Source organism: Temnothorax curvispinosus, unplaced genomic scaffold, assembly GCF_003070985.1.
Source record: "Temnothorax curvispinosus isolate PA1 unplaced genomic scaffold, ASM307098v1 QBEX01008784.1, whole genome shotgun sequence".
Taxonomy (NCBI): Eukaryota; Metazoa; Arthropoda; class Insecta; order Hymenoptera; family Formicidae; genus Temnothorax; species Temnothorax curvispinosus.
This window is the reverse complement of record NW_020218564.1, coordinates 1,046,425-1,058,295: the sequence shown is the minus strand read 5'-3', so window position 1 is coordinate 1,058,295 and position 11,871 is coordinate 1,046,425. Positions and strand designations below refer to the sequence as shown.

The window sequence follows — 11,871 nt, the reverse complement described above, 5'->3', positions numbered from 1 at the left end:
CGTTTGCATAAAGTAAAGTAAAGCATCCGTTCGAGGGCACGAAGGCTCGATCGTTGATCCCGGGCTTTCGTTCTATCCCTTTGATATCTCTTCACAAAGAAGCGTGCCGATCGGAAAAGAGATCCGGCCAAGAACGTATATACATATACGTATTATATGTATAACTAACTCTTGAAAAGAATGAAATATTATATATACATAATACCTCTCTTATATTCTCTCTTGAAATCTTACAATTAAATCACGGAATCACACATTGCGCGCGCACGCGGGTGTATAATGATTCTTCATATAGGAAATAAAATAGAAATGCGACAAACATAAACAAATGTTACATCTCTTGTTCCCTTCTCTGAAGGGAACAAAAATAGGAGACAATTAGATATAATATTAGGTCAAGAAAATAATAATTGAGCATAAATAATTTTTTCCACAATTTTAAAAGCAAAAGAATTGTAAAGAAGATATATACATTACTCCGAGATTGCACTTTTGCATTTCCGTTCAATATATACTTACTTAGTTAATAAATTAGTAAATTATAAAATAAAACACGATAGAATTCTGCAAATTTTTTGAAAGTGAGATTTAGATTACGCATTCAGGTTTTGCGCAAGGAAAGCGATCAATAATGACGGTAACACAATTACGACAGATGGATTAGACTTGCATTATCGACTCATACATGTACGTGATGTCGACTCATCCATCCATTTGTGAGCAGAATAATTAATTATCGATTTTACGTGTTTGAGTTTATGTATGTGTATACAAATATCATTATTATTATCCTCATTATTAAAGAGCGTGTCATATATGTATCTCAGACAAGATACGTATCAGGGAGGACTTGAGTGATAATGAAAATGCGGCACGATCACGGACTCACGGAGACCGGTCATAGTAAATTATTCCGGATGTGCCCCCGCATGTGAGTTGTACAACAAATTGTGCTCATGGTGGGAGAATCTTTGTTCTCGTAAGGGAAGGCACGATGTGTATATAAAAGAGACCCAAGTAATCGAGAATAGGCATCGCAGTTTTCGCAGCGAGACAATCACTTACGCACCGCAGTTAAAATGATGACCAAAATCTTTGTAAGTTATTTTGTTACTCAATATAATTTGATATATAGTATGTTTTCGCGCTATAAACATAATTAATTGTAAGTAATATCTTTTTTGTGTTGCCCTATTAAATAATACTCAATAACATCAATAAATAAAAAAGAAATTAATCTTTCGATGTAATAAATACATAAGTGTTCTTGATAAACTTGTTAATGAATATTTATGTTTGTCTTTTACTAATATTGAATATATAAGAAAATATCTCCATATATATTTAAATATACATGTTCTGATTAAACATGTGTATGCGTGTGTGTATACATATACATACATACATACCTATATATATGTATATATATATATATATATATATATATATATATATATACACGTACACGCATTTCCATTTAAATTTAAAGGTATACATATAAAATCTTCCAGACACATAATTTTTTTTACATAAAGTAAAAGTAATCCGCAATTAATTACTTGTATACCTATACCCGTATTTAATATGGCGTTAATGAAATAATAGAGGAGGTTTCTAGTTTCTATATGTATAATATAATATATAATCCATATGTTGAAGGTTCTTGTTGGCGCTCTCGTGGCCGTTTGCTCGGTCTGCTCCGCCGGAGTGGTTCCAGCGATTCCGGCGATTCCAGCGGCGGTGCCCGCGGCTCTGACAGTCGGAACCTACGCCACGAGTTACAACGCACACGCCATCAATCATGCCATAGCCGCCCCATACGTAGCGGCTGCACCATTGACTTATTCCGCTTATCCCGCTTATTCCGCTTATTCCGCTCTCCCGGCGACCGCGTATTCCGCCCCTATCATCGCAGGAAGACGCTGAACGGCTCAAGGCTGAAGGCTGAAGGCTGAATGACCAGAATGACTTATATTTACGCTGAATCGGCTGGGCTCAATTACTGTAATGCTGAATCCTGAATCTCGAAAAGAAGCTGGAAACCGAACCAAATTAACCTCTGTCCGATGAATCTGCTAAGCTCTAAGCTATAATTTAATTGAAGAAACTGATGCGTTATCGACATACAATATCTCCTCTACTTTCGCTCCCATACAGTCCACACTTGTTTATTCTTTATATTGTAAATTGTAAATATAATATTTCATCATGATTTTTTATTTGTCTAATTTCTCTCCTCTACTCTATACTTACATATCCTAATTCCGCAGTAGTTTTCGATCAAGTATCGTAAAACGATTAAGAATTCTTTTTTCCAAAATATATACTTGTTATTTACGCACACATGCGCACTTACATTTATTATATTTTATATTTATCGTAGCATAAAACGATTTGTTTTATACAGAGAATCATTTCAGTCGGGGACGAGATTGTCAAGAAAAGAAATTGCATCAATGCATCTTTTATTCCTGTAAAATTAATCCCCGTCCCTCCCCCCTCCTCATCAGTAAAAAGGATAATTTTGATTAAAAGAAAATACATCTCTCTGCTTAATCATTGCCATGTTCTATATATATTAATATAACTTACAATATTAATGTCGATAAACCTGATACAAATATAGTCTGTGCCACATTTTGTACTCGTAAACATTTCTTTTGAATTTTTCTTTTTGTCATGTACACGCAAATATATATATATATATATATATATATATATATATATATATGTATATATATATTTATATTTTAATAGATGTATCTCGTTTGTTGTCCTTACTTATTATGCACAATGTACAAACTACGATGGAAAAAAGAAATAAAAACGTAGCGCGAATAAATTTATATTTAAATAAAAATCGACGTGATGAAAGCGAAGATAAGATGGTAACTATCTTTAATGGCAGAAATACTTAGTGGAAAAAAACTACATAAAAGAGATTAACAAAATATCCTTAGAATAATCGTAAAACTTTCCGCGCATGTGTATGAGTGAAGCGTAGTTAAATAATCAACCAAGTATGGCAAAAGTGACAGAGACAACGTTGTCCCCATCTTTAATCGCTACGTTCTGCTAAAAGTTGTGTGTATACAATATAATATATAACAATGAGCGCCTTTCGATTTGGCACAAGAGTTACAATATTTTTAGATCTTTGGTTTCGATAAATGGCTAGAGAGAGTAAATCCAGAAACCTGGAAGCGACACGAAAATTAACGTACTTACATGCGAGCTGATAAATTGCGTTCATGCGCATATTTGCGTGAAACACGTCGATATGTATGCGTGTGCGTGTACACGTACGCTCACGCGCACCTCCCTTTTTTGGAGAGAAAGAAACAGTCGCTCGCGCATGCATGTTTTTTAAGCGTAAATAATGTCTAATGTTTAATGAAACGTAATACATATTATTGAGTCAAGCTTTATAAAATAAAGCTTGCAACGTAGAGCTTTATTTCAATAATGGAATACGTTGATATCACTAATCTTCCTCGCGAGATTGATCGGCGAGAAAACGTAAGATTCTTTTAAACAAAATTCGTACAAATTCTCTTGAGAGAATTTGCATTCGCAATAAAATACATGTATTTGGACAAACTATTCGCGCGATCGCTGAAATATTTGTAACTTATACTTAGAATCGCCTTTGCTAATTCATAGTATAATGACTAGAATAAAAACAAACGTTACAATCTGTTATCACCATGCAGAGATATACTTATAGCTACCGCATTAGGCATCTTGACAATTTCACAAATACATATTAGAGCATCCCAGGTAGCACACAGAGCACGCATATACTTTACAAACCATTTGTAGAAACGATACATATTTTGAGACAATTTTATCGTTAAACGCGATTAAAAGAATTTACGCGTTTAAATACAATAGAATTTTCGCGATTTGTTAAAATATTGCCAACAGCCATCTTTCTAATTTAATTTAACTTCCAAGTTTTTAACGCATAATTTTTGCAAGAATTATGCTGCTCTGGAATGCTGCTGTCATCACCAAAGCCATACGTTAAATGGAGTATTTCTCGGTGGAGTATAGGTCCGAAATAGAAGAATATATGTAAGCTAAGAGGTAAGTAACAACTTCTTAAAAATCTTAATTATCACGGACGTGGCACTGGATCACGACGTAATTCTGTTTTCCTCCCTCACCTCTTCAACGATCATTCTATAAACTCATGTACTCTTCTATATACTCATCACGCATCATACACGTTCTGCATATATAGTTTATCGAAAAAGGATAAACGATAAATAATTTAACAGCTATATAATTACGGATAAATAAATTTTCCTCTATCGACACTTACCCCCGATCATTCTGGAATATATCTTTCTTCATAAAATCTCGTGCTACTTGACTTTTTTAAAAAAATAACATCTGTTCTGAACGTCGTGGATGTACCGTGTACATGTTTGTGCATTTATCGCGTTAAAAGACGGCGTTACGACCGACTGTCTAAGATATCATTGATTTCTCCATCGTCTACTCAAGTCTAAAAGCTTTGTTCTTTCTTTTTTTTTCGCTAACTTTTTTAATCGCGCGCGCCAAAATTTTCGTTATCACCGACTTGAATATTAAATATACCGTGAGAATAAAGAATTTGTAACGTATGAAAATGGCAGTTTCCGCTTGCGATGCGAGCGTATCGCGATGCAAAAAACAATACATATTTAAATAAATAACGAAAAACTAAAAAACAAAACCATTCGTTTAGAGATAAAAGTTACTAAAAATAAAAGGATCGGGATTCGAAGATATCTAAAATAAAAATCGCCAAGAAGACGTTGACTACAAACACCGCTACGACATTAGCCAATGACGATCAATAATAACCAGGATAATGATGGTAACCAGATCTCGGAGGATGATACGGAGCCGGACTGACGGGATAACTGGGATTGTATCCAGATAAGGGAGGTGGAGGTGGAGACAGCATTCGACTTTCACTGGTGTCAGGTACCACGTGCGTCGTAGTCGAGCCGACTGATTGTGGGCTGGTGATGACACGAGTACCAGATCCATGCAGATGGTGCGATCTGGAAAGACTTAAATCGACACTGTGTCTGCCAGGAGTGAGATCCAAGCTGACCACTCGCACAACCTCGTTGTGCGGATAAGGTGGTGGCGGCGGGGGTGGCGACATAGAGTAATTGCCCGTTCTGCTGAGATCCACGCTTTGTCGCTCGCCAATGTCGTACAAATGATGATGATGATAGCGAGTGTTTTGCATCTGGGCACCAAAACTGTGGTGAAAACTCCGAGCCGACATGTCTAAACCCTGAAGTTCGCCACTGTTGAGCACCAATGACTCAAAGTTGGATCTCTCCCGGGTGAAATCCTGCTCGAGCGAGTCGTACTTGTAGGACGTCGACAGATCTAGTTGCAACGTCTTCTCCTTCACGGACAGGCTAAGATTCTGCGCCACCGAGTCACCCTCGTCGCTCGACAAATTATCCGTCGGCACTTGATGATGATGCATATCCTGGTAGCGGTGATTCGGCGTTGCTGATGGCGACACTAAGTCTTCTTGTTGCATGTGTATGTAATTCGGTGGAGAGGCTCGCGGCAGGTCCTCGTGATGTAGATACTGTTCGATATTGTGCGTCCGCGAGGTATTGATGTAATCGACCGGTCGATGCAGATGATAATCCATGTGTAAGTGGCTAGGTGGAGTATGCCTGTCGTCCGGAGTCGGTGCGGGCGAAATCAATTCCTCTTCTTGCTGTACAATGTACGAGTTCAGATGATTCGGTGACCGCGACTGCGGTATCGGTGACTGCAGCTGGCTCGAGATGGAGTAGAGATTGGCCTCGCGATCGTTGTCCTCCAAAATCGGGCTGGACACTGTTCCTATATCCCTCTCAGCGGCATCCAGAGCCGCCTCAACCAGCAAACTCGCGTTCGCGCTCTCCGGCCTACTCCGATATACGTTCAATCGCAATTTATCGCTCTCCATAAGATTCGGCGTCGTCGCGTTATTACGCGAGACCGTTTTTTCGCTAACATCATCCTTTCTGCCATCTTCAAAATCATAAATATCGGAGGACGGTACCGAGACCGCCGGTAAATGAACACCGATGTCGGACGTAGGTGGCGGATTGAATTCGGTCAGCCACTTTTTGCTCCCCTTGCTCAACGTCCTCGATGTGTCATATAGATCGACTTCCGTCTGCCCATTTTCTATCGTCGTCGCGTCAAGCCCACCAGATAAGGACGTGGTTTGCGTAGACGGAATGTGAGGCTCTTGTTGTTCCTTATATTTCACCGTAGAACTTGCCTCACTTTGCAACGATTCCACGATAACATTGTGAGCAGAATTTGCCGTCGCTGCTGCCGTTGGCCCTGATGCTAATACCGATACCGATATCGATATCGCTATTGGTGCCGATCCCGTTGCTGACTCCGATATCGATGTAGATGTAGATGTAGATGTAGATGTCGATGTCGGTGTCAGTGTCAGTGTTGACGTTGATACGGATGCCGATGTTGTTGCTGGTATCGGTGCCGGTGCCGGTGCCGGTGCCGGTGCTGGTGCTGGTACCGGTGCCGGTACCGGTGCTGCCGGTACCGATGCCGGTACCGGTACTGGTACTGGTACCGATACTGGGGTCGATGCTTCGACTGCTTTCAAGCTGCTCTCCGAGCTACAGTCGTCCAGAGATGGTAAACTGTTGCTATTGTCCTGCTGTACAAGTGATGAAAAGAGAAATTTTGCTTAATGTTATATGTTAATAAGCTTATATATTAACGATAGCTCACCTGTGAATTTCTTATACCGGACTGAATAATCCTTCCACAAGGCACATCATCACCGGTGAGGCCACCGCTGTACGCGTCGAAGGTGTATGCCACGGACCTCTCGATCTTGGGCATCATCTCCTCTGTAAGGCCGTGCACCTTCTTGTAATGAAACTGTAGACACTGTTTCGTGGTGAAAGCTGCCTTACAGCCGTGCTCTTTGCACCTGGTGAACAAAAGAGAGAACTATATGTACACTCATTACAAAGAAAAATAACATATCAGTGAAGAAACCTTACCTAAATGGTTTCACCCCACTATGAGTCAGCATATGTATCTTCAAATTGCTTTTATTCTGAAACATTTTCCCACATCGATCGCACGTAGCCGCGGCAATAACGTCCTTGTGATGAACCTCCTTCATATGTCGCTGTAGAGCCGCGCGAGAACCCAAGAGTTTCAAACATAATTTACATTGAAATTCCCTAAGCACCTCGGCCATATCTGCACAAAAACACATATTGCATATAAATATAATAATAAAAAGATAGATAGATGCATAGGAATCGACACACTGTGCGCTATTACCGTTGTGCATCCTTTTGATGTGTACTTTCAGTTTTTGCGGCTGACAGAATTTGCGGCCACAGTAATCGCACAACGGTCGGGCCCGATGCGGATTCTGTGAGCATCCATAGGTTCGGTGCATTTCTAAGTAATTTAGCCTTAAGAAAAACTTTTTACAATATTGACACTGATACGCGCCGCGCCCCTCGTGCAACTCCGCTGCGTGTTTCATGATATTATCCTTGCCGAGCACTGTGGCGCCGCAAACCTAAGAAACGAGATAATTCATTTAAGTCAAAGAGCAGTCACGTCTTCATTTAAATATAATACGACAGTAGTCAAGAATATAAAATACCTTGCAATGATATTTTCTTATCGTTAAACTATAATTCATGTCGTGAAAGATGCAGCAATGCAATCGATAATATATCGAGTGTGTGAAAGTAAGGTTACATCCCCCACAATCTGGAAGCAAATGCGATGCAAATGATGGTGAAAGATTCCGTTAGAGAGATACGTATTAGTAACGTATTATAGTTTGACAGATATTGTACACACGTACTCGTTTTATTGATTTTATTTTTTCTCGTCCACGTGGAAGATTGCGACTCTACCCAATAAGTGAGCTCCATCCCCGATACGATAGTCTGAGTCGTGACAAAATATAGTTGGCCGTGCTTAGCGATCACCGCAATGCTTCTCTTCTCCTTGGTCTCCGCTGGTCTGATGTATCGAATCCAATTGCTCTTCAGTGGATCTGTAGTACTGATATACGTACTCTTCCCATTATTATCTATCTGAAAAGAAAAAGATAAAAATTTATTCCCTCGATAAAACGTGCTTCCGCAATACGAATGTGTGTCGATGCGTAAGCAAGTAAGCGTTGTAAGGGGTAACGGGTAAGATTATCAGAATGGCAATGAACCAAAATGACGATAGTACCTCCCAGATGTGGCGCATGGAGAAATCATCGGGAATGTCCATTTCTCTGATCGGTATGCCGACAAGCGGGCCAAACTTGGCGTATATCGGAATCGGGCTCGTGGCGTAGATGCCGAGACCGTGATCGGTGTTTGTGATCTTCAATTCGAGACAATCCGGGAGAGAATCCCTCGCGTAGAGCGGCCGATCCACCTCAACCACCAGCTGCTTCTCCTCCCTCCGCACCTTCGGCTTGGCCTTGCACTGATCGTTGGACGTTGACGATTCGTCATCCGACTCGAAGCCGTCGTACGCTAATCTGCCGTAGCCCTCCGACATTGGATCTCTCGACTTGACGGCTATCATTATCTCGGCGTGCTCCTTGTGCCGGTTCAGCCACTGGTCGTGGGAGATGGCGTCGGCTATCGTGTATTGCGACGTCGTCAAAGGACACGCGTCCTGCAAATGACGGCTGTTGCATTCCTGGCAGAGTTTGATCTTGATCGCGAGTCTCTGTGGCTCTGACGTGACGTCGTCGGGGTCGTCGGGGTCATCCGGACAGGGGCCCGCCTGGGCGCCCTGGGTGCTCTCGGCGCTCCTTCCGTCGGCTCCTGCCGTCGAAGATAGCAGCTCGGCCTCCGGCGGACACGCGCTTCGCGCTTTCTCTTGAACAACGATGCCGTCCTGCGGCGCTTTTCGTACGTCGTGATGTTTTTTGCTTTTGTGCTCGCTCGCATGCTTGTGCTTCTTTCGCCGATGTTTCAACACCGAAGCCTCGTTTAAAGCGTTAGTCTCGGAGAGATCCCTCGCGGACGTGTCCTCGATATACGCATCGCGACGTGGACGTTTCCGTCTCCTTTTCAGTTTGCGATTCTCCGTGTCCTTGGATTCGCCAAGGTTCTTGGACGCATCGCTGAACGTTGCGTCTTTGTACTCGTGCGATTCCGCGCGGCGCGTCAACCTGGCCTCGTTTTCCTTCGGAGGTGCCGCCTCCGCCGCCGCCGCGGGACGGGCAGTGCCGTCGACATTGGGAGTGGGATTGCTTAAATCCTCGGTGTTGCGCGCGTGTTGCGGAAGAGACGACGCTGCTGGATCGTGAAAATGCAACTTGGTGATTCTATTATCCTCTAAGGTATCCCTCGTCGAACCGCCGATCGCAGGTACACCGATCGCTTTCACCTTGCACCTGGGGCCGCTAATCGTCACACTATTTACATCGTTTCGAAATATAACACTATCTACGTGATCAGTCTTGGTCGTAGGGGATTCGATAACGCCCTTCGTACCACGTCTAAAGCTCTCTACGTTTACGTTTACGTTAGGGTTTAATTCACTGATTACGGTCGTCTCGCGCGTACTCAAATCCCTGCTCTCCATCGAACCGTTTCGCGCGTCTGGGGCCGTCTCGCTGGCACATTCGAATCTATCTAGTCCAATGCAGCCGCTATCTTCGGCACCGTTCTTCGTGTGTCGCCGCTTCTTCCGCTTGTCCTTGCTTCGATGCTTCGTCTTGTTCTTGTGATGCTTCGACCTCGAACTACGTCGCACGTGCAACTTGATCGCATCGTCCATCACCTCCGACACGCTCTCGCTTATCGCACGGGCGGAATCCCGCATCTCGATAATGTCCGATCTCGCGGGATCTCGTTTCCTCGAACTTTTGCGAACGGGCTCCTCCTTCTCCTCCTCCTCCTCCTCCTCCTGTTGCTCGTCATCTTCCTTGTCCGAACTTTCAGTCCTGATAGCTTCCTCGTCTCGAACGCTGCGGTCCTGCGTCGCCTTCCAGTTCTCTGCCCCATTGCATTTAGCCCGTTGCCTATGTGCGCGCATAACAAGATTTAGAGTTTTACACGTAGATATGTTAGAGTCTGCATCTCTTTGAATATATTTCTCACATTCTCATTCGTATAATAAATGTTGTCAGAGTCGTTACACAGGGTCGCGCATCAACGCTGTCAATCTGATATTACGAATAAATCGGGAATGACGGGAATGAAAACGTGGACGAGCAAAGGTTTATCCAAGGTCGGACGTTTATTCTCTAAACTCTTATAAATCTAAAGCATTACTCGAGAAATAGTCCAAGGGAGACTTGAAGAAATAAAATTTGGAAAAACCTACGTCCGGGAATTCTAGCTACTCGTTTCTGCGTGAAAAAAAGCAAACGCCGGTTTTTACACGCGATTTTCAAACCGTGCGCCTTCCGCAACGATATCGATCGATTTCGCGTCGCGTCGCGTCGCGTCGCGTCATCTCCGCAAGATGGCGATTCGACGAAACGTGTTCGAGGAGAGTAGGAGGGGAGTGAGGGGAGAGGGACGAGAGAACCGGACGCCGACCGACGGCCGAACGCCGAAGCCGCCGAAGCTGCCGAAGCCGCCAAACGCGTGCGGTGTGACAGCTTGACAGCTAGCTAGGCTGCTTTGTTGGGTGACTGCGGGTGGCCCGTGCGCGACGTCGACAGATGCGATCATGCGATCATGCGATGCCTTGCGATGCAATGCAACGCGACGCGACGCGACGCGACATTGCGCGTCCGTTGACGTTGACATTGAAGTCGTGTCGTCGGGCACGGTCGCGAGTCGCGACAAGAGGGATGCTCCCGAAACGAAACGTACCTAGTGGCGACGGCGGACTCAGCGAGGTCCAGCAAGTACACCGCGACATCCTCGTCGGTCGTCAGGCTCAAGCGTTTCTTCAACGACAGCCAGCGGTCGCTGTTGGTCACGCCGATATGTACGCTACAAAAGTGTCTCGCTGCTTCCGCCACTTTCGAGACGGTTGTCGCCGTCGCCGTCGCCGTCGCCGTCGCCGCACCGGACGACGGCGGCGACGACGACCGTTGCTGTTGCCGCTGCCTCTGTTGCCGCTGTTGCCGCTGCTGCTGTTGCTGCTGAGTACTCGTCGCGTTCCCCAACTCCCTCACATGCCGCGTGCTCCTCTTCGGCATAACTACATCGTCCTAGATCGCGGCTGTGAAAGGCTATATCGATACGAAACGAGTTGGAGTACGAGGCCCCGCGAAAGGACACTTCCGCGGGAGGACGCGCACCGATATTATCCTATCCTCTTTATGCTCACCGCCGCCTGCCACCGCCACCACCGTCACCGTCACCACCGCCACCACACTGCCGCCCACTCCACCCACCCGCGGTCCTACCCGTACCCCGTACCCGGCCTACCCCGAGTACCCCGCGCCAACGCCGCCAACCTGTCATCTTCCTCGTACCCGCTCTCCCTCTCCGTTTCTCCTTCCGGGCCGGCCATTCTATTTTATCGATCCCATGGCCGCGAGCCGCGAGACGGCGAGATGTAACGCGCAACGCTCCCCGCCAATCCCGCCACGCGCCACGCCATCCGCCATCCGTGTATCCACATCCACTGTATCCGTGATTCGACGCCGACCGCCGACCGCCGACCGCCGACCACCGTCGACGTCGCACGTCCTCGGGCCTCGCCGTCACCGACTTTTATATGACCGACGCGACGCGACGACGACGTACCGCTGGCCGCTGGCGCTACCAAATCGCTGCTCCTTTCGATATATCGATTCAAGCGCGATCGCGTTTGATTCACTGGTTTGATTTTGATCGCGATGGTAAAAGAGAGAGGGAGAGAGAGAGA

At 44.8% G+C, this 11,871-nt stretch overlaps 2 protein-coding genes across 3 annotated transcripts; one reads left to right on the top strand and one right to left on the bottom strand.

Moving 5' to 3' along the window:
* Positions 1-275: 275 nt before the first annotated feature.
* LOC112458198 (cuticle protein 16.5-like) lies at positions 276-2,212 on the top strand. Its single transcript, XM_025021658.1, has 2 exons — positions 276-1,097; positions 1,660-2,212. The coding sequence occupies exons 1-2, from the start codon at positions 1,080-1,082 to the stop codon at positions 1,924-1,926; spliced, it is 285 nt and encodes a 94-aa protein (XP_024877426.1). The 5' UTR covers positions 276-1,079; the 3' UTR covers positions 1,927-2,212.
* A 669-nt stretch (positions 2,213-2,881) lies between these two features.
* LOC112458196 lies at positions 2,882-11,796 on the bottom strand. 2 transcript variants are annotated; one of them, XM_025021655.1, is made up of 8 exons: positions 10,866-11,796; positions 8,269-10,063; positions 7,889-8,123; positions 7,682-7,791; positions 7,348-7,594; positions 7,059-7,263; positions 6,781-6,985; positions 2,882-6,706 (listed from the first exon to the last, which is right to left on the bottom strand). In XM_025021655.1, the coding sequence occupies exons 1-8, from the start codon at positions 11,195-11,197 to the stop codon at positions 4,844-4,846; spliced, it is 4,992 nt and encodes a 1,663-aa protein (XP_024877423.1). In that variant the 5' UTR covers positions 11,198-11,796; the 3' UTR covers positions 2,882-4,843. The 2 variants fall into 2 exon arrangements, with proteins under 2 accessions (XP_024877423.1, XP_024877424.1); XM_025021656.1 differs by having other exon boundaries at positions 2,882-6,703.
* Between the last annotated feature and the right edge of the window lie 75 nt (positions 11,797-11,871).

Excerpts from the sequence above, each read along its gene's own strand:
- LOC112458196 (XM_025021655.1), bottom strand. The coding sequence starts at position 11,197 with ATGCCGAAGAGGAGCACGCGGCATGTGAGGGAGTTGGGGAACGCGACG. Across the intron at positions 7,595-7,681 it reads TAAGAAAATATCATTGCAAG|GTTTGCGGCGCCACAGTGCT; the intron begins GTATTTTATATT and ends CTCGTTTCTTAG. Across the intron at positions 6,986-7,058 it reads AGTGGGGTGAAACCATTTAG|GTGCAAAGAGCACGGCTGTA; the intron begins GTAAGGTTTCTT and ends TTTGTTCACCAG.